Genomic DNA, 21,805 nt, shown 5'->3' on the forward strand with positions numbered 1-21,805 from the left:
TGTGTGTGTGTGTGTATGTGTGCGCGTGCGTGTGTGCGTATGTGGGTGGGTCTGTCTATGTGTGTGTCTGTGAGTGTGTGTGTTATGTGTGAGTGTGTTCGTGTGTGTTTATCACTAGCCACAGGAATGTTTTGTTTTTAGACATAATTAATTATATACGTTTTACTAACCGACAACTTCAATAAATTGTTCTGTTTCATTGTAATTTAGTCCTAGGAGCCATTTTGTCACGACTTTCTTGCATTAAATTTTCAAATTTAGATTTGCTTTATTATTAAGTACGATCCTAGGAAGGTTTATAAAGGTAGTATATAATTATTTTTTCAGGTACACTATATCATGTCGTCTCTTACTAAGAGTCAGGTTTACATCATAAGCTAGTGAAGAATGCTTTTTTACTACGGTGTGTAATATCAATAATTGGCGTATAGATACAACCTGGCATGATTTGTACAGGGTATCTTAATTAGGTGCGATTTTGCAGCACCACCTCAAGAAGTTACACAATATATAAATAAGCACTGACAGAGTGCATGCCATGTCTGCCATGTTTCTAAGGGTTTTGAAAATCTAGATTAACTTGGTGCGTGCTGCAAGTTGCGTGATATGAGAAATCAAGTTTAAATTTTTTTCGAGAGTGGTACCTAAATATTTAGTAAATAGAACTCTAAGTTTTTTTGATGTGAGAAATAAAGTTTAAATTTTGATCGAGAGTGATACCTAATTATTTAGTAAATAGAACTCTTTCAAGACAGGGACGAGAACAATCATTAACGTGTGGACTGGGACAATGATGGGGTTATGTATGGATATATGCTTGAGGAGCAATTGTGTTGCGAATTGAAGAAGAAATATAATACGTAATAGTAAGCTTTATTAAAAGTAGTTTTTCAGGTTATGGTAGGTTATGTGAGATAATCATATCTAATGATGTTGTACTGTCAATATCTGTATTTGTGTTATACTTATGTCATAAAAATGTCTACCCGTCGACACAACGGGGAACATCGATTAGTTTTTGGGCTAATCGTGAGAGAACTTTGAATGAAAGTATGTATTTTGTGAATCTGCACTGTTTGTCTTGCTATGTTGTTATAGTTGAAGAAATATTATTTGTACCGATGAATGTTGTCTCTTGGAACGGCTTATCCTATCTATAGGGTAATAAAACCAATAACACTTCTACTTCAAGCGTAACATGGACTTAATGATTTTGGTCCATCAAACGAACCATGGGTGCGCTAAATGCTTTTACTAAATTCTAGTTTTGAATTATTTCTTTACTCATCAGGTGGTTTTTTTTAAACTGTAAGTACTTCATAAAATACCAATAATTCAACAAAGATGTGTGGAACTACACATAAAGATTACCAAGTTTCTAGTTTTAGGTTTAGTTGCTAATTTTATATTAAAAAAAATATATATATAATCTTTGTTTAATTAAATGATAAAGCAAGAGGACTATCTGAGATGATGAGTGGCGTCTCTTTAAACAAGGTTCGGGCAGAATACTAGCGTCGTGGGAAACCGCGGCATTTATGCTGAGCCAGTGTCTTTTCATTGCCATGACTTCCAAGACTATTTACTTTAATTAGTTATATGTGTAGTTATACGTTGCTTTTGTTATAAAAATTTGTTATTTTAAGTGGTTCAACATAATAATGGTAATAATGGAGTTAGTTTTAGTGGATCTTATGTAAATAAGTTGTCATGGAAGTGAATAAAGTTTCTATCTATCTATCTACTAGTTGTATCTGCTGTACAGATGACACGTGCGTTACCGAGACGGCTCACTCTTTTGTCCTATTGTACTCTAAAGATAAAGCGATAAGACGAATCGGTGCAAATTATATTTCGCCAACTGTACACTGTGTTATAAGAAAATATATTTGTTGAGGTTATGCAAGGTTGTAGCTTGAGGTTAGGTTGATGGGCATCGTAGAATGCTTAGAAATGTTAATACCTGATTAAATCTTTGCGCTATAACCTGGCAAGCAGTCATATCCTCCCCGTTGCCACTGATCACACGATTAAGGATATCTGGAACCCATACGTACAGTCCGTTCAATCTGAAATATATCCGAAGACAAATATAAAGTCAGTGTTTTGGGTTCCGCTTACAGTAAGTCTAGAACTAATATTGATTAACACCATTGGATCGATTAGCGACTTATTGCACAAGCTAAAGTCGACTATGAATTTTCCAAATCAAAGTAGACTGACTATCTAATATAATTTTTAGAAATATTTTGTCTTTTTAGTTTTTCGTACCATCAATGACACTCCTCTATGTACACTTAGGATTGAAATTTTATTTCATGCCACATGATAAGATATTCGCAACGAGCTGTTTAACTGTTCCTACCTGTACTTGATACCTATAATGCATATGTCTGCTAACTAAGCGGCTAAGTGACAAAATAATTTTTTGAGATAATAAAAAACCATAACACAGTTTTAGAATACTGAAATTGAATGACATTTCAGCTACGCATCGACAGTGTAAGTGCCGATAAATCGAACACGTTAACTAATTTTAATTGTTTTTAAAAGTGAGTTGTGTGCCCTATTTTTTTGCTGTTTAAAACGGTTATTTGACCATTTGTCACTTAGCCGCGTTTTAGTTAGTGGACGGTAGATGTAACATCTTGACCTATTACCGATTTTTCTTGATATACTCGATGGGTCCTTGATAACCATTTGGGTGTTTGTTGATAAATAACATTTCCACCCTATTGCAAAAACTTTCATTAACTTTGACGTTGCTTTAAGTATCATTCTGTCACTATTATTATTAACCCCATATATCGATACCCCCAATCTCTAAGCCTCAAATCAACACTACGCAAACTTATTTTTTTTGTAATTTTCTGTTTTAATTTTTTTTTTTATTTATTAAGGCTTTGGCAAAGCCATCAGCCTAAACATGAAGTTTAATTATGTTTCTGTAAATATGGCCGCCACAAAGAGGATAGGCAATTTGAGGCGGCGTGCTTGGATTGACTTGGGATTCCTTAAAACGCGCCGATACGGGTATTCTAGTTCGAGATTCGTATAATTTCGCGTTTTAATTTTCGATTAAGGCACAATAGCACTATCCTATTCCACTTTTAACTAGATTTCACAAAATAATTGAATATCAAAATAAAAACGAAACTTTTCCCTCCAAAAGGTACAGAGCGAATCTAAAGAAGCAAAACAAAACGAAAATAGAGATGACCAAAAAAATTAAGTTGGCGTAGTGTTCATTGGAGGTATCGACGTGTGGAATTAACATTGTAAAGGATAGTATCTTAAAATAAAGTCACGCTAAATTTAAAGATTTTGATTTTTTGATTTGAGTGCTTAAAAGTACTTATGTAGATTAAATATATTTATTATTTATAAAAACTTACGTAGCAAAAGCTCCGAAAAACAAGAACCCGTTGAGAGCCAGCCATTTTAAGAGCCTAGGCTTCATCAGAGGAACTGTTTGATCTTTGAGAGAAGTCATTATGCCGCGTTTCTCCAGCTCATTTGAGTTAGGCATTTTCAAACTTTTAACCTTAAATAATTATAATATGCTTAGAGAATGTTTGGTGTTATAAAAAAAAGAAAAGAAATTCTTTGTTTAATTACTTATTTGTCTATTAGAATACTCTATTTTCATTAATTATTTTGAAAACCTAAGTGTAATGCAATCAATTTTCTTGATTTTTCTTAGGCGTCCTATTTTATATCGCATAGTATGTCAATAGAAAAATTGGAAACACGAGGTGTGAGGCGACAAGCACTGCAGTGGATTACATTCTACTTCATTAATACGAGTATGTCGAACTAACAAACAACAGTCACTGGGAAGTGGGAATAGGAATATATGAAACTGCCTCGGTGGTCGAACAGTTACCATGCTGCACTGCCACGCAGAGGTCCCGGGTTCGATTCCCGGGCCGGGAGAAATAATTGTATAGACTACATTTATTTCTCTCGTAAGTCTGGGTGTAATTTGTGGTTGTCTATGTGTGTGTCCATGGCACCCGCGATACAGGGGTTTCCTAGTGCGGGATTATGTGTGTGTGCGCGTGTGCGCGTTTTATGAAAAATTAATTAAGGCGTACAATCAAAGTTGGGTCCAACGACCTTTATTACTTTTATACAATCTTAATGACATTCCTTCTGGGACTAAAGCTTAAATCTCTTTGCCCACATTAGGTTTAAGCTGTTCATGTACTGTTTTTGTTTGTGCATGTGAGCAATGGTGTATATCTATCTATCTATCTCTTTGTAGATGATGTATCAACAGTGATAAGCAGTGGCAAGAAAACATGTATTTTAGAAATTCATAAACCTAATTCAATTAAAAGTGTGATCAACAGCACATGGTAACAATTAATTTTACAGGAATTAATGGATCGAGTTCCTAGGTTTTCGCAATTGTTACATATATAGGAAATGAAACTATTTTTCCGGATTTTAATCTTTCTTTGTTTATATATTGGTTTGTTTAAAAAACACAAATGTATGCGATTTCAATCCGGAATAATAGTTTAATTTCCTATGAAATTTATGGAATTGAAAGCATGAAGAGGAAATCAATAAGTTCGTTTACATTCTCAAGAGCCTTCTTTACTTTATGAATCAGGAGACTACTTTATCGGCTTATCGCGTAGGTATTGATACGAGGGGTTTGGAAAAATACTTTCTATGTCAATGTCGATTTAAATTGACTTTTTTTTTATAACATCAAGTGACGGGACGAGCAAGTCGAGCGCCTGATGTTAAGCTACGCGCCTGTCCATAACAGTTTTTCACCAGTATCCTTATCCTTCAAAACTAGAACACAGTAATGCCGTCATTACAGCTTGGCGGCAGAAATAGGTAAGCGGCAGTATTACCCTTTCTTTTCTTTTTTTAATGGCAGTACTACCCTGGACGAACTCTATCACAAGAAGCTCTTCAAGCCACTAATAACGTTTTAAATTCAAATTCATTATACATACAGGGTAATCTTCAGGTGATATTCCTTTGTTTCCCGAGTAAATTGTCTGCAATACTTTGATAGCCTCATCGTGTTTACCCTGGGCGACGAGGTATTTAGGACTCTCCGAACCAAAAGCCATAAGTGTAGCTGCTATGACGAATAAAGCTGAATTTAATATGACTAGTAGTCTCCAGGGGCTGAAGTCATAAAGTCCAAAGTTTGCTCTGAAATTTGTTGGAAGAATGGCCCAGGCTAATACTGAAACGATAGAATAAACGATAAACGTTACAAATACAATTGGAACTTCATTATCCAAATAGGTGATTGGGACTATCTTCTGCGATGGTCCAATAGATTATTTAGTGACTATCGGAGAAGAAACGTTGTATGTAGTCACATTTATCGGATAAGTTCGTACAACGAACGGTTTGCGGTTCACGCAGAAACCTACTCAGAATTCTGTCGTGCCGCCATGCTTAAATTAATTTAAAAAAAAGAAAATTTTAATACTCCTATTAATACAAAGATCGAACACTTATAAAAAAATCCTTCGATCCGGCCGGATTCGAATCGACGTCTTCTAGCAAATCGTGCCAGACGCCATGCCAACTAAGCCACGGAACGAACCAGCGGACCTCACGAATTTTTCTATGCGCTTGTTGTCGAATTTTTGTATTGGGTTTTCAACGACTTTTTAGCCGAAAATGCTTTCATAGTTTTAATTTTTTTTTTGTTTTTAGTTTCGTGACGAAATACTTTCATAGATTTCTCATGACCATCATGAGATAATAACTAATAAAACATGAATAAAATAAAAATAAAACATTTGAAAGATGTGAGGTCCCCAACATTAGTCTAGTGTGAGTATGGCGAACTAAGGACTAACATACTCTCCAAAAAAATACCCGTCGTGCCTTTTGGTGAAACATAGGTTAGGTAACATTAGGTGATATAGGTAACATGTGATTGGCTATGCAAACACTGTTTACGTCACTACACTGTGGTTAACTAATAGTTTCTTCTCCGTAGTAATTTTGTTTTACATCAGAAGTAGTAGTTAATGCATTAATTGATTATTAATTGGGTACTTCATACTGTGACATATTGCATATTATTTTACAAATAAAGATGTCGAATAATCGTTTACTGATCGCATATTGTAACATTCTTAAAGTCATGTATTTTTAGGTGCGTGAAACTTATACTATTTTTTTTATTTGGTAGGTAGAGGGTCAAGAGCACGTCAAGCTTGACACTTAAGACATAAATCCAACTGTATGCCGCTTACGATAATAACGGTCCAAAGTACAAACTGTCAAGTTTGATGTGCTCTTGTCTGATATGAGTTGAGTCTTAAGTAAATTTATAGAAACCTGTGAAAGTCTCTGATTTACTCTTACTGCAATCATGTAGATTTAATCTTGAGTATAGTTCGTGCCATTTTGCTGTCAACAGCGGTCATTGACTCTACTTTAAGCCCGAAAACACTGATAACCGATCCTTATAAATTTGTCGCAAATTTGACATCGCTTAAGTAACATAATCAAAGCCAATAACAAAAAAAATGTGAAATTGAGGCATATCTGTGAATTTATTTATATGTTAATTAATAACACATTTTTATTATTATCATTATCAATATAATTTGAATACAATATTGTCGTTTTAATAATATACATGTTTAATGAAAAATAAATAATTTGACAATATGAAAAACGATAGGTTTGACTTAACCTTTGGTAGCCCAATGACTTCACATTAAAACTATATTTAAAACTCAGTACATATTAACTATAATTCAGATTCTTTAATTTAAATATTTTAAAAAGCCAGGCTCAAATGGGATGGGGCAGTCCACGTTAGCCGAATGCAACCTGAGAAGTGGGCGAACGTCGTCAGTCCTTGAGTGCCTAAGGATGGAAAGAGACGGCGTGGATGGCCGAGAAGGCGTTGCTGGGACGATCTTGAGGGAGTGGTGGAAGATCGCCAAAGACAGGGAGCAATGGAGGACTTTGGGGAGATCTTTGCCCAGCAGTGGGACATAATAAATAAAAAATAATTTACCATTGTGCTATGGACACGTTAAAGCGACCACCAATGGTCGGAAAAAGGTGTTCCACATATATACACATAGCTACAAGAAGCGACATAGAGTTTAAAAAAAAATGGTTTTACTGTATCGTAGGAAGCCGAAGTCGGACTTTAAAGTAATTCTAATAGTGCCATATAAAAAATGCAGTAGATTATTGACACCCTTAGGGAGACGCCACATGGTGGGCTGAAACGACATTCGACATTCTGATTTATACAACGCAGTTGCGACGACGCAACGCCCGTGTGGCATCTCCCTTAGTGCCATTCCGTCAATATGCGGGGCGCGGTACGGTGTCTAAAGCTAGGGAGGGGTGGAGAGTGACCATTCTCATATATACATATGTATCTATGAACGTGGAACACCTTTTTCAGACAATTGGCGACCACAACTTGTTGTGGACGTTTTTTCGCTCAATGTGCGTTTACGATCTTTAAACCTAACGTAATTATACAGTGGTAGGAAGGGTGAATGAACGCTATTGCCATTCTAAACGACATAAATGCACTAACGGCTGTGCATTTTAAATACATTAAAATCAAGTTTTGCATTTACTGGTTACCATTCAACCAAGTCATATATTATCGTAATGTAGGCCTCGTATACAGCAGCTATATAATGAGAAAATGTAGAATATTTGTATACGGATGTGTAAAGTTTGTTTGGTCGCCAAGTACCTACGCATATACATTATGGCTAATCTCGTAAGACCAATAAACCATGTCGAAATCCTTATTTCCAAAAGTTTTGATACGGTGTGGACCATACACGAAAAGCTTGAGATTTACCATTGTTGACCTTTTTATTCCACTAGTACATAGGGCGCACTATAAGTTTCCGGAACTGGCCACTTACATAAACAATATTTGAAAAGTAATTACAACATTTGAAAATGGAACTCTTTAGCTGTACAATACAGTTTGTTTCATCTGGCTGTCACTTGTTTTTACATTGTGGCGTCATTTTAGAAATTGGTTGTCTACGTCACCATGGAGTTAACTCGTGAAAATTTTCGTAGTATGATTTTCTACAACTTTAAGTGTAATGCAACAGCTCAGCGGAGCTTCGCTCGGCTTCAAACTGCTTTAGGCGATGAAGCACCATGCAAGACGACTATTTATAGCTGGTTTGCAGAATTCAAACGCGGTCGTGTGAATCTCAGTAACGAATTGTGTGATGGAGGCCCGTCCACTGCAGTGAAAAACAAAAACATCGATGATGTGTGCCGTATGATCAAAATAGATAGGCATGTGACATACTATGAGATTCGGGCGTCTTTGGGTATGGGTCTGAGTCAAATACAATCAATACTACACAAACATTTGGGTGTGAAAAAGCTGTGCTCTCGGTGGATCCCACACAATTTAATTGAGGCTCAAAAAACAGATCGCGTCACTTGGTGTAATTCTATGCTTACCAGATTCAACGAAGGGGCGTCAAATTTGGTGTGGGACATAGTAACAGGTGACTAAACATGGCTTTATAGTTACGATCCCAAAACAAAGCAGCGGTCGAGCATATGGGTCTTTCGGGATGAGTCGAAACTATCCAAAATGATGCTCGTGCAAAGTGCCTCTAAGCGGATGATTGCTTCTTTTTTTAATAAAACTGGACACGTGGCTAGTGTTGCTTAGGAGAATCGTTGTACCGTGAATAGTGATTGGTACACGACCATTTGTTTGCCGGAAGTTATTGACCAACTCCGTAAAAATAACCATAAACGCCGTATCATCTTGCACCACGATAATGCTAGTTCTCACGGCCAGACAGACAAATGAATTTTTGAAGGTAAACAACGTTGACCTTATGAGCCATCCCGCGTACAGTCTTTTATTTATTTCCAAAAATTAAGAACCAGTTACGCGGTCAACGATTTTCATCACCTGAAGAGGCTGTCGAAGAGTATGAAAAATAAGTTTCAGCGATTGTGACGGAGGAGTGGCATAAATGTTTTCAGAATTGGTTCATTCGTATGAAAAAGTGCATTAACGCTAACGGAGAATATTTTGAGAAACAATAAATTCATTTCTGACCATTTATAGTATTTTTTTCTTATTCATACCGGAAACTTATAGTGCGCCCCATGTAGGCACAGGCATCGTCTTTTAATTAATATGTGACAAGGACTAAGGGACGTATTCAAGAACTCTACTCAATGCTCAAGTCAGGACTTGAGTATGATTTAAAGCACTAGAATCCTACTCAAGTCCTTGCCATTCGGGTCGTATTTCCAGTGCTTGAAATCATACTCAAGTCCTGACTTGAGCATTGAGTAGAGTTCTGGAATACGTCCCTTAGATAAATTCTTCACAGAATCCTAGCACGTCCCCATTTCAACCATTTGGATTATACGTTTGGAATCCATGCCGTATACTTACTCGGGGCTCGGTTCATCAGCGATTTCTCGTTACTCTACAATTTTTTAAATGTCTCCTTATCCCGGTGGAGTTATTTTGTGATGGATTGACTATAAAAGGTTATTTGGAAAATACTAGGAATCTCGTATGACGATGTTAGTAACATCATAAATAACAACTTTTGTTCCATGACTTTTTACAAAACATAACTACTTTGCCCTAAAGAAACTTTTACATTTTTGTTGTAGTACCTATTTGTATTTGGTGCCTAGTAGTAGCTAGTAAGTTCACCCCCGTTCCTGTATTTTGTATCGGACTGCTATATTTGTTCTCACGCTCTGTTTTGTTACCGCACAGATTTATCACAGTTTAGAGAGATCTATTTAAATATTTTTATTATTGTACGCAAGTAAAATCTGATTAATTATTAAAAACCTTGGAACAAAATTTGTTGTTCATGATATTAGTATAATGTAATGATTAAGTGACTTGCCGGATGGGCAAAACCGCTCTGGGAGAAACCCGTATTATATATACATAATTATACTTACAAGGAACTAATGCAGAGCCCAGGATCTGCATAGCGTTAACCACGGACATGGTGAGGTCTCTGTTTCTTTGAGGAACTATTTCTCCTATGAACGTATACGGCACAGCTGCTGGGCTTGCTATGCTGACGAATACAGATAGTAAAGTATTTACTATATTATATTATTAAGGCCGCTTTAAATTAGACGCCTATAGAAGCATTGCAGCGCCACAGTGGTGCCACTGTGGCGCTGCAGCCGCGCTATTACTAATTTTCATACAGTATTTAGAAATGCAATTCCAGTGTCACTGTCGTCAACCCGGGAATCTCGGCAACGAAAATTTCGAGTCTCGACAATTTTTTTGCATTTTCGAGACTCGAGACTGACGTTTTGAGTCTTGGGAATACCGCGACTTTTAAAACTAATTAAAAAGTAAGTTATTTAATTAAAAAATATTAAAAATGTACTAAACCATCAGTTATTTTTTATTCTGTTTACATGGACGTGGTAAAACTGTAGAGTACAGCTTGGCACTTATAATTTGTGGAGATTGAAGAACGGTAGTAACAAAATCAGGTGCTCTACATCTGAAACTGTATTAGACGTCCTTTGTTTCTTAAGAAACTTAAGGTACTTAAGTACCCACAACAAAAATGAAAAAATTACTTTCGTAAATAATTTTTCATTTTATATTAATTAATTTGAAAAAATATGTTTTGCCAACCTAAATAACTAGTATTCAAGTATGGAAACCTACTTTTAAAACAGTCTCGATTTTCCCGGGATTTTCGAGACCGCACCTAGTCCCCATATTTTTTCCCGGGAAGTGGAAAGCCCTAGTCATGATAGGCTTTTGCAGTCAAATTTTAGTGAACTAAAAATTACTGAAGCGCTGAAGACGCGCGGCTGCTGCGGCACTGTCAGGCTTCTACAAGCATCTATTTTGAAAGCGCCCTAAAACCATTATGTTATGTGATTAAACCATGTTATTCAATTCAATTAAAATATCAATTCGAATGTTGTTCTGCATTTTATACATTTCCACTGTAATGTTGCGGCCACGTGTAGACGAAGAAATTAGTTATTTAAAAGTCAATAACATGGCGAGGGAGCCATATCTTAGTTGCTTGTCGGCCTTTATTCAGGTTCCATTTAAGTAAATCAATTTAATAACACTAGAGAATAATGAAACGAAATCAAAATAGTGAGCCCTTATCGCAATTTTATAGGGAGCCCTTATCGCATTTCTATAGGGTGCCCTTATCACTGCACACTAATTTTCTCTACGTTTTACCTATTAAATATACAAACATTTCATCTATTTTTATTCTTTTATATTTTGTCGGAAATTGGGAGGGCTTTTAAACAGCTTAAGGGAAGGTTCCCGGCAAAGACGGATTAACCTCTGAGCTTCTCAGGGCAGGAGGAGACCCATTATCGGTCGGTCTTCGGATGAATTTAGACAAAACTAAGGTCTTGTTCAATGAGCTCATTATCCCGGAACCGATCTCGATTAATGGCGAAACGCTCGAAGTTGTCTACCTCGTGCAAACCGTGCTAGGTAGAGACAACTCTGCAGAAGGCTATACGCCGGGGTGACCCGGAGTATGGCCTTATACGGGGCTCCCATTTGGAGCGGGGCCTTATCAGCGGCGACGAAGTCGCTGCTGAGGAGGCTCCAGAGGGTGGTCGCCATGCGAATGTGCAGGGCGTACATGACGGTGGTTAGCGCTGCCGCATGCGTCCTCACCGGTACTCCGCCGTGGGATCTCGACGCCGAGGTCCTGGCGGAGGTCCGCACCTACCGGTGGGGAATGAGGGACCGAGGCGAGCGACCCGCTCCCTAAGAGGTGGAGCGGGAGCGGCGCAGCGCATGCGGAACCGGTGGAAAGAGGGCTTGGCAGATCCCCCTATGGAGCTCTTACCATACAGGCGATCCGCCCTGTCCTCGTAGAGCGGGTAAACCGGTCCCACGGGCCACTGTCGTACCACCTTGTCCAGGTGCTGACCGGGCACGGCTGCTTCGGTCACTACCTGCACAAGGTGGCGAGGAGGGAACCGCCCCGTCGTGCCACGAGTACGGCGCTGCGGATGACACCGGGCAGCACACCCTAGAGGTGTGTAGCCGGTGGGATGAGCAGCGCCGCACTCTGATGGGGACTGTAGGGCAGGACCTCTCGCTGCCGAGCGTGGTTGCCGCCATGCTCGGTAGCGAGGAGTCCTGGGAGGCAGTGGCCTCCTTTTGTGCAGAGGTTATGTCGCAAAAGGAGGCCGCGGAGCGGGTGCGCATCCGCCGCGTCCTCACGCACCCGCTCCGCAGATGTACGTCCGGCGCAGACGTACGGGGAGAAGGCGAAGGCAGTTCGCTGCTCGCCTGATCCCCTAGTGAGGACCAGCGGGCTCTGGACAGGGACTCCGGAGCCTGCATTGCACGGCCTCACTCGTCTGGGGGGCGGATCGGAGGACAACCGACTCGCCCCTCCGTTGGCGCGGGAGTCCTGGCGTAAGCTAGCGCGGCCGGGCGGCGTCGTGGTGAATGTTCACTGATCCCACGGCGCCGACTCAACCGGCGAGAGGGAAACCTGGGGGGGTTTTAGTGGGGTAGGCCCTCCAGTCTGGAAGGAGAGTCCCCACATAACCCCTGAGTCTCCCTGGGCTTAGGGGTATCCATAAAGATTTCCCCCCGTCAAAAAAAAAGGTAGAGACAACTTCGAGCGTGAAATAGCTAGGAGAGTGCAGCTCGTACATGACGGTGGTCAGCGCCGCCGCATGCGTCCTCACCGGTACTCCGCCGTGGGACCTCGACGCCGAGGTCCTGGCGGAGGTCCGCACCTACCGGTGGGGAATGAGGGACCGAGGCGAGCGACCCGCTCCCCAAGAGGTGGAGAGGGAGCGGCGCAGCGCATGCGGAACCGGTGGAAAGAGGGCTTGGCAGATCCCCCCTATGGCGCTCTTACCATACAGGCGATCCGCCCTGTCCTCGTAGAGTGGGTAAACTCGCCCCTCCGTTGGCGCGGGAGTCCTGGCGTAAGCGAGGGCGGCTGGGCGGCGTCGTGGTGAATGTTCACTGATCCCACGGCGCCGACTCAACCGGCGAGAGGGAAACCTGGGGGGGTTTTAGTGGGGTAGGCCCTCCAGTCTGGAGGGAGAGTCCCCACATACACCCTGAGTCTCCCTGGGCTTAGGGGTATCCATAAAGATTTCCCTCCGTCAAAAAAAAAAAGGTAGAGACAACTTCGAGCGTGAAATAGCTAGGAGAGTGCAGCTGGGTTGAGCAGCATTTGGGAAACTGCGTCATGTCTTCTCGTCATCACCCCCTCAGTGCCTGAAGTTTACAACCAATGCGTCCTACCGGTCATGACTTACGGAGCCGAGACGTGAAATATGACGGTCAAACTGGCCCACAGACTACACATCGCTATGCTATGGAAAGGTCTATGCCGGGTATCTCGTTAAGCGATAAAGTCCGGGACGAAGTTATTAGACTAAAGTTGTGGACATCGTCCAGAAATAAGGCAAGCTGAAGTGGCAGTGGGCTGGCCATATCTGTCGCAGAACCGATAACCGATGGAGTAGACGGGTTCTCGAGTGGAGACCACGTCTCGGCAAACGTAACGTAGGACGTCCCCCTGCAACGACCGACGATCTGAAGAAGGTCGCGGGTAGTAGTTGGATGCGGAAAACGGGTGATCGGGCATTATGGCGTACACTTGGGGAGGCTTATATCCAGCAGTGGACTGCAATAGGCTGATTGATTAATTGATTGATTGATTTTGCCGGTATCTTTATATTATACAAACTTGACATAACAAACTAGTGGAGTAATTTCACAAAAAATAATGGGACATCATGGTCGTAAAACATCGTGACATTTAGATAAACTTAGTTGACACAATGTGATTATGAAATTTTTATCATGCAATAGGTATGCTTATGACCAATAAAAAAGTTGATAAGATTGTTAAGAAAATTACGATCTCATTATGTAACTGACGGTGTAGTCAAGGATAGCACACTCTTGAGAAGCCAATTTTAAATAATATTTTTAGTTGCCGATCATCTACAGATCTTCGTGATACTTTTATATAATGGAGAAGCTTTTATATAACTCTGATGTCAATTTACATTGCCGCATTCTACTGAAGATAAGGAAAATCTCTGTTTATTATTATTTTATTCTGGTTCTGCATATTTGTCGTGAGATTAGGTTGTAACAATAACATTTCATCTTGTACAAATATTTAATAGTGTTTAGTGTAAAGGGCGTCAGACGGCTATGCCACACAGAGGGAAATAGAAAATGTTACTGAAAGAATAGTCAAAATTACATAATTGGTCTTACTGGGAATCGAATCCAAGACGGTGGTCTTGGATTCATCCAGCGCGCACACTGCAAACATCAAACATTGTCTCACCGAGGTCAAAAACGTACAAAAGTTACGTTGATAACCTAGATGTCAGAATGCTAGCCTCGATTAATCGAGTATGCAACTCTAGGTAACTCTGACACGGATCATTAAGTGGTATTTTCGAATAATGTTTAGTAATTACTATAAATTATAACTTGCTTGGTGAAGAGAAGCATCTAACGAAACCCAAACGCTGCGTCCTCATAGGTTCCAAACTTTTCGAAGGCGAAATAAATCTCTAACCGACATGCTGATGCGTAAAATTCCCGAACTCATATTATGTTCCACGTTTATCTTTTGCAGTTTTATTTAGCGTAGATAAACTTGTATAGCTAAAAACAACGTAGAGAAAAACGAGATTTAAAATTATTTCACAACAGCGAAAAAAAGACTTTTGGCTCTATCGTTTTCGTTCAGTAACTTCAATTTTTGACAGGTGTCAACGTCAAATGTGGAAAATTAAAGGAAAAACATCCGGAAAATATTTATTTTTCTGAAAAATATTATTTTTCAAAATGGAAATTTTTTCATGACCCAACACGAAACCAGCATTAGATAAATCTCTCCTTGGCTGAAACCACCTTATGTATTAATATATCTATATTGTACGTATAATACGTAATAAGTACCATTTTGTATGGATGAACATTTTGACTTACCACAGAGCATTCATAAATTTGCAAACAATGAAGCTAATACGTTCTGGCATGAACGCAGACAGCATACCGAAGAAACCGGCGGCCATTGAGCTATAGATCAGCGTGCGCTTGCGTCCCTGTGTGTCCACAATGTAGCCCCATGGATATGAGGTTATTACAATACCTGCAAAGTATTTATACCATAGTTAAAGCAATTTGAACTTTTGAATATCTGATGGAATGAAGGTTCGAAATAACCAAAATATTTTTTTTTTCGTTAATTATCATCGGATAAAATTTAAAGTTTTGTCTCTTTAATTTTTGACTAAAAATGACAAACAATGAAAAACTTAGTAAACACGACGAAAATTCTTTAGGACAACGATTTAATTTCAGTCCTTTTTTTTAGTGTCATGTATACATACAGTCACCCCACCCTATTCTTTTTTATTATGATATTACCCACTGTAATAAAGTAAGTGAGGATGTTTTTGTCAGGCACAAAGACGCAATGTTAGTTTTTAAGATTTTTGCTCTATCAATATTATATTTTTACTTAAATAGACTGAACTCCTTTGCCGCGGATAAAGCAGGAAGGGCTTTTGTGAGCGAAGCTTGTAATTCATAAATAAGTACTTTTTTCTGTATTTTGGTCAATAAACAAAAAAATATGTATACGGCTAACATACATAAAGTACATGCATTTTTTGTGAATGAACTACTTATAGTTTAAAAGAAAAAAAAAATACGGTGGCGTTGCTACGGAGGATTCTTTGTAGCCAAGCTACCTGTTATTTATTAATACTTGTAAATGCAATTATAGCTATTTTTCTGAATTAAGCGAAAGTTCAAACCTGAATTACGTACATATAAAAATAGGCGCGAAATGTAAGCACAAACAGTAATTACTTGTAATTATTGATTTGTTTTATTTTTTGTGACGTAACTCCACTAGTTTTTTATAAAGGATATTTTCTTTGTGTTCGTTCTTTGTATTTAATAATTATAACAGTAATTACAGGTTTCTGAAAAATATAAAACATGGACAAAATAACAAAACGGTGGCATACAATGAAATTGAAGAACCGTATTCTCGTTACTTTTAAGACTTGCAGCTTGTGAAAGCTGGCTCGAAAGTTCGTTAGAATGCTAATGACAATGGGATATTTACAGGGTGATATGAATACAATGCAAAATAATTACTTACCTATATAAGGAATTGACGCGATAAAACCTCGTTGAGCATCAGTCAGCTGGAGATCGCATTTCGCCGCCGGCAGTACGAATGAGTACCCTACTGGTTCGACTATAGCTGCTATTAGGAATAATGCTAATACTAGACAGTATTTTGCATTGTACCAGCCGAAACCTGCAAATTTGTATTTTTATTAGGTACTTTTATTTAATGTTACGTCGTACCCTTTAGGCTGCCTTTCCACCAGAGATGTGCGAGGTAGCGAGTGTGCGAGAATGTGTAGCGGCGCGATGCGAATATGCGTTACAGACTCTTTTCAGTTTAGTGCGGGCGGGATACGGTGTGATGGGTGAGCGGTGGCGATTTGTCAGTGTCAGTTAGTGTCATATTTTCAGTAGTTTTAATTTCCTACACCGTTTTGTACAAATTATCTGCATCGTAATAATCGTCTGCATCCCTTGCACACATCTCTCGCTATTTTGTATGTACAAATACTTAGCTCCGCTAAACCTTTTCCACCGGAGCTGCGCTATGCGAGGCCAGGAAAATGAAGTAATCCTATTGGTGGATTTTTTCCTCGCACACCGCCTCGCTACGTCGTACATCTCTGATGGAAAGGCAGCCTTACGGTCGTTTTAAATTGCCGCAACTAGGCGACACACGCTGCGATACATGATGCGATAAAACGAGTTTTAATTGGTCCTACCGAAAATTGAACCCGGGATCTCTTTATCCAGTGCCCACAGTGCAAACAATTGGGCCATCCAGGTGGTCGGACCTATTTGTACATATTACATACATATTATTTGTGAGACATAGGTACTTGTACATATTATTTGCGTGAAATCTACAAACTGCTTAAACACGACCATTTATCCATAAAGCAATTTTCTCTGAGAAGAAATAGTACAGATTAATAGACCAATACTGCATTACGGTTTTTAAGAATGATTGCAGGCACTTGGGAGTTGACAACTCAAGTCTTAGAGATTTCCCTCAGATCTTTGCAATACAGAGCGGCACAGCAACTGTTATGGACAGGCACGTCGCTTACCATCACGCGCACGACTTGTTCTTCCCGTCACAAGGTATCAAAAAAATAACTTTATTTAGTGGATATGAAGTTCTATATTGCATTGCTCCTGGCGATGATTTAGAGATGGCTATATTTCATTGTAATTTTAAAAGACATCGCAATCGAATCCACAAGCACCACAGTTTCTCTTTTTCATACTTATAGTAATTTTATTTTATTTAAGGTTACAGTTTTATCATTCCACTATCTTGTTAGATGTACAAAATAGTATATATATATTTGTTAATAAATAAATAAATTGTTATTTCGAAAGTTCCTACAAACTTTACATACAAAATTTCTTCCGTTCTTCAGTTCCTACAAAATTTACTACATAGTGTGATGTTGAGCCGCTATTTGCCTTTCGAAGAAATTATTGTTGTTATATACCTGCGGCGCCGGCGGTACAAGCTGCCGCCGACGACAGGATGCGCCCGCGCGGCATTGCTCTTTTGTTAGAAAAAATGTATAGGTACTTAATTTAGTTACGATTGATGATGATGTGAGATAAATTATTTATTTGTTTACACATTTTAGGAAAATTCGGGGATAAATAATACAAATTACGTTCTATATTGTATTGCATTTTATGGAGTGCGTCGGTGCAACTCGTCTGTGGTCACCGTACCTCTAGCTGCATCTTCGTTTTCATTTTATGTTTAAATAAATGCAACATTATCTTGTGAAAGATAAAGTGTATGTTGCATTGCTCATTTTCGTGCATTGCAGCTTTCTGGCGGGACGCCTATTAAATTGTAACCATAACTGTTTTGCTTCAGATGTAGACGTTAAGCGTAAACGCTTATAAAGAAAAATTAATACTTATACCATATCGAAAGCGAAAGTTACTTATGTTGTTAGGTATGAAATGCCTTGCAAAGGAAACAGTACTTAATCTTTTTTTTATAATATCGAGTGACGGGACGAACAAGTCGTGCGCCTGATGGTAAGATACACGTCTGTCCATAACAATTACAGTGCCACTCAGAGCTTTAAATCGCAAAGATCTGAAGGACTCTGCCACTGCGCCCGTCATCCTGAGACATAAGTTGCCAAGTCCCATGTGGTTGTAATTTCACCAGCACCCTGCAAAACCGGAACACAGTAATGCTGACATTACTGTTTGGCGGCAGAAATAGGTAAGGTGGCAGTACTACCCTGGACGAACTGTTTTGCAAGGATCTTTAGGTACATTTAAATTACAAGTTGTGCAAGTTTAGGGTTCCTGAATTTTTATTTAAATTTAAGTGTTGAAAAAATGACCGACTCAAGAATATTCATTCTTGATGAATATTCATGCTTCATGAAAAGTCTAATTACGACGCAGTAAACAATAAAAAATTCTGTTAATTTGCTTTATTTACCTATTGTAAATGAAATTTTATTATAGGTAGGTACTAAATATGCGAAAGTAAATTTATGAAAGTCATTACGGATATCTGAAAACTGCTTAGGTACCAAGCTAGAACAATAAATAAATATAAATAAATGACTAAAATACACAAAGAAGCGATATAAGTACACAATCAATCAAAAATAAATTACCTTCTTAGGTACCTATTCCAAATTTAATAATTATGTCATAAAGATGTGACGTCAGTATCTCATACACAGAGTGGTTCTTCGTGAAATGTGCATAAGTGAGTATTTGTAACTTTTGTGATAAGTAATTTTGTAGAAATACATACAAACACAAATGTATGTGACGCACTAATAAAATGTGTTGTCGTACCTACATAAAAATAACTAACGTGTTTTGTTGTTTATTTCTCTAACTGGCTTTATTTTTAAGTATAAAAGTATAAACTGTAGAAAGTAATTTTCTAAGATTAATGTTTTAACAATGAAGGAAAAACATTAATTTACTGTTCGTGTCCGACTGACAAGGTTAGGTCGCGTCACGCTTAACCATGAAAAATTAATACAAAACAGTTTAATCAATGTCTTGTATAACAGCCATTAGAAATTACGTAGATATAGTTTTTGTAAGCTTACCTACTTATTATCTAGTATTTCTCATTGTAAGTGTTTGTATTCTCTGTGGAGAAATAAGTCTTAAACCATGAAATTGTATGCTTAATATTTATTTTATTCTATGATTTTTTTTATTGATTTATTCAGAATAAATTATATTTTAATCCTTAAAACTCGGATTATAAAATCTGAGCCTTAAAACTACATATTTTTAAAGTCGAAACGTTATTTTCAGTTTTTCTCTAAAATAATCTTATTGCAAATTATATAAATTAACATATCTTTTTTATTTTGGATTTGTTATTTAGTTATTGGAACCATGCCAAAACAAAATAAAATTTTCGTAAAATATTAAGTCTCAATCACATGTAAAATTAACTGATTTATAATCTGTGTGACGATAACTAGTGAAGATGGTTTGATATAACATTATAATGAGACTGCACGGGATGACTGCTAAACAAGTCTTAAGTCTAAGCCACCTTACTCTATACATGGGTTGTAGTAGTAGTACGCAGAGAAAGAGTTGCAAAGAAAAAAAAAGGAAAGTTTATTGGTGTAGTGTACGGTGGACAGTCGGTAACGTACTACGTAATATAAAGTTTGCATCACGTATTTAAGTTAAAGTGCGGTACGTGGCTAAAGTAGATCGCCGCGTGCGCAGAGTTACATCGAAGAATGTATGAGATCATATTTTTTTTTATAATATCATGTGACAGGACGAACAAGTCGTGCGCCTGGTGGTGAGCTACACACCTGTACATAACAGTTGCAGTGCCACTCAGCTTTTTAAATCGCAAGATCTGAGGTGCACTGCCACTGCACTCGTCACCCTAGACATAAGTTGACAAGTCGCATGTGCCTGCAATTTCACCAGCACCCCTACCCTTCAAAACCCTTCTGCTTTTTTTCTTTCCTTTGGGTTGGCAACCCAAAAGAAAGAAAAAAGCACAGAAGCAAAGAAGTGCACTCTAAGTGGAATCACACCATTCGTTTAGAAAGGAGTTTAAGTACGTACCATGCAAGATCTTTTTTTAAAGATTGAATTTGTTAATTTAGCTAAATAGTTGATCGTTTATGTTTAGGTGTGATTGGAAACCGTCCATGACGGGGTGTCCATGATTGGAAATTGGGCTGTCCATGTAAGGACACTCAAACACGGTCTACTTTTTCTCGAATAACAATGTTTTCTTTATTAATTGCTCTGATTTCAATAATTATTTGAAGATTTTTTTAATCTATTAAACCTTTCTTCGAGTTTCACAGGGTAATTCATCCAAAATCAAAAGACTAAAACAAAAAATAAATCTTTAAACCGTCCATGATTGGTTCCACTACTTTACGAGGAATAATTATATACAGAGTGTTTTTTTCAAAGGGACAGTATGGGGAAATTTGAAACCATAGAAGATACAAGGAAACTGTCTTAGGAACCATTAAGTCTGTTTTTGTGAAATCAATTTTATCATAGTCAATTTTTAGTCAAGTGTGAGTTGCGCATAAAAATGATTTAGTTTCGTCGGGTCGACTTAGTTTTACGTAAGCTTTAAGTAGCTAATGACTAATACTTTGCAGCATTATTTTCATTTATATCTGATTGTTTGGTCAGTGCACGCACTTCATTCAAACTCGAGAACACTTTAATATTATTTGTTAATTTAAATGAAACGAACACTAAATGTCAATGCAAGCTTATTTTATTATACTACCGAAAACCAAATCCAAATTAGTTCTCTAATTGTGGAGTTTAGCGTGTACAAACGCACAGACTCATAGACAAAAATTATTAAAACTGACGTGTTTAGTGGCATGTCTTGAGTAGGTAACACTGATTTATACTTAAATATTACTAAAATGCTTATAACATATTAAGTGCAGACTCAGATTTTGTAACGATTTTATTACACTTATTGACTATAGAGTAGGCACAAAATAAAAGTACTTATAATATCGATATAAAAAAATGTTTCATACATAAATATTTAATACCTGCAATGTTCAACGCTTGGTCCAGATCCACAGAATTTTTTTCACTATTCTCTACATATTCAGTAACTGTTTCAATTTTTTTTCCCGCTCTCATTTTTACAATGAAAGAAAATAACTATTAATTGTAAATTAACGACACTTTTTTATTTATCATGTATGAACTACTCAAGAAAACCGCACTGTTCTATTTTTAGTTCTAGTTCTATTGTAAGCAGCAATTTATTTAAAACGATTTGAAAATTGGGCTTATCGTAGTCACTTTGTTATTTATTTATTCTTAAATAGACGTCCGCACACAGCGAATTCGCGCGTTGATTGACAAGAAAACAAACTTAATTGGTATAAAAGTAGATAATTATCTCTCACTTTATTTAAACTCTTATATAGTATATGGCGTTACGCCAATATTAATAGCGCCGTGGCGTGGCGAAAATAGTCACGATCGTATGTCGTAAAAATGTGAAGACTAACAACACCATAGTAACGTGTAAACAGTAAAATTCTTATTATACTACCCGATTTCAAGGCCTCTGCGGCAAGGGTTCGGTTGTATTATTAGGGCGCCAGTCTTATTAGCTTAAATATA

General features: G+C 38.0%; 1 protein-coding gene across 1 annotated transcript in view; it reads right to left on the minus strand.

The window, feature by feature from the left end:
• Positions 1-21,313, minus strand: part of LOC113227074 (synaptic vesicle glycoprotein 2C-like) — a 25,843-nt gene extending 4,530 nt beyond the window's left edge. Inside the window, exons 1-8 of the mRNA XM_026459948.1 lie at positions 21,220-21,313; positions 16,194-16,355; positions 15,008-15,170; positions 9,961-10,082; positions 4,980-5,218; positions 3,396-3,544; positions 1,964-2,069; positions 283-286 (exon numbers count right to left, since the gene is read on the minus strand). Coding sequence (XP_026315733.1) covers positions 283-286; positions 1,964-2,069; positions 3,396-3,544; positions 4,980-5,218; positions 9,961-10,082; positions 15,008-15,170; positions 16,194-16,355; positions 21,220-21,313 — 1,039 coding nt within the window. The remainder of the gene's footprint in view (positions 1-282; positions 287-1,963; positions 2,070-3,395; positions 3,545-4,979; positions 5,219-9,960; positions 10,083-15,007; positions 15,171-16,193; positions 16,356-21,219) is intronic.
• Positions 21,314-21,805: the final 492 nt, after the last annotated feature.

Source organism: Hyposmocoma kahamanoa, unplaced genomic scaffold (assembly GCF_003589595.1).
Source record: "Hyposmocoma kahamanoa isolate Upper Pololo Valley unplaced genomic scaffold, ASM358959v1 202, whole genome shotgun sequence".
Lineage (NCBI taxonomy): Eukaryota > Metazoa > Arthropoda > Insecta > Lepidoptera > Cosmopterigidae > Hyposmocoma > Hyposmocoma kahamanoa.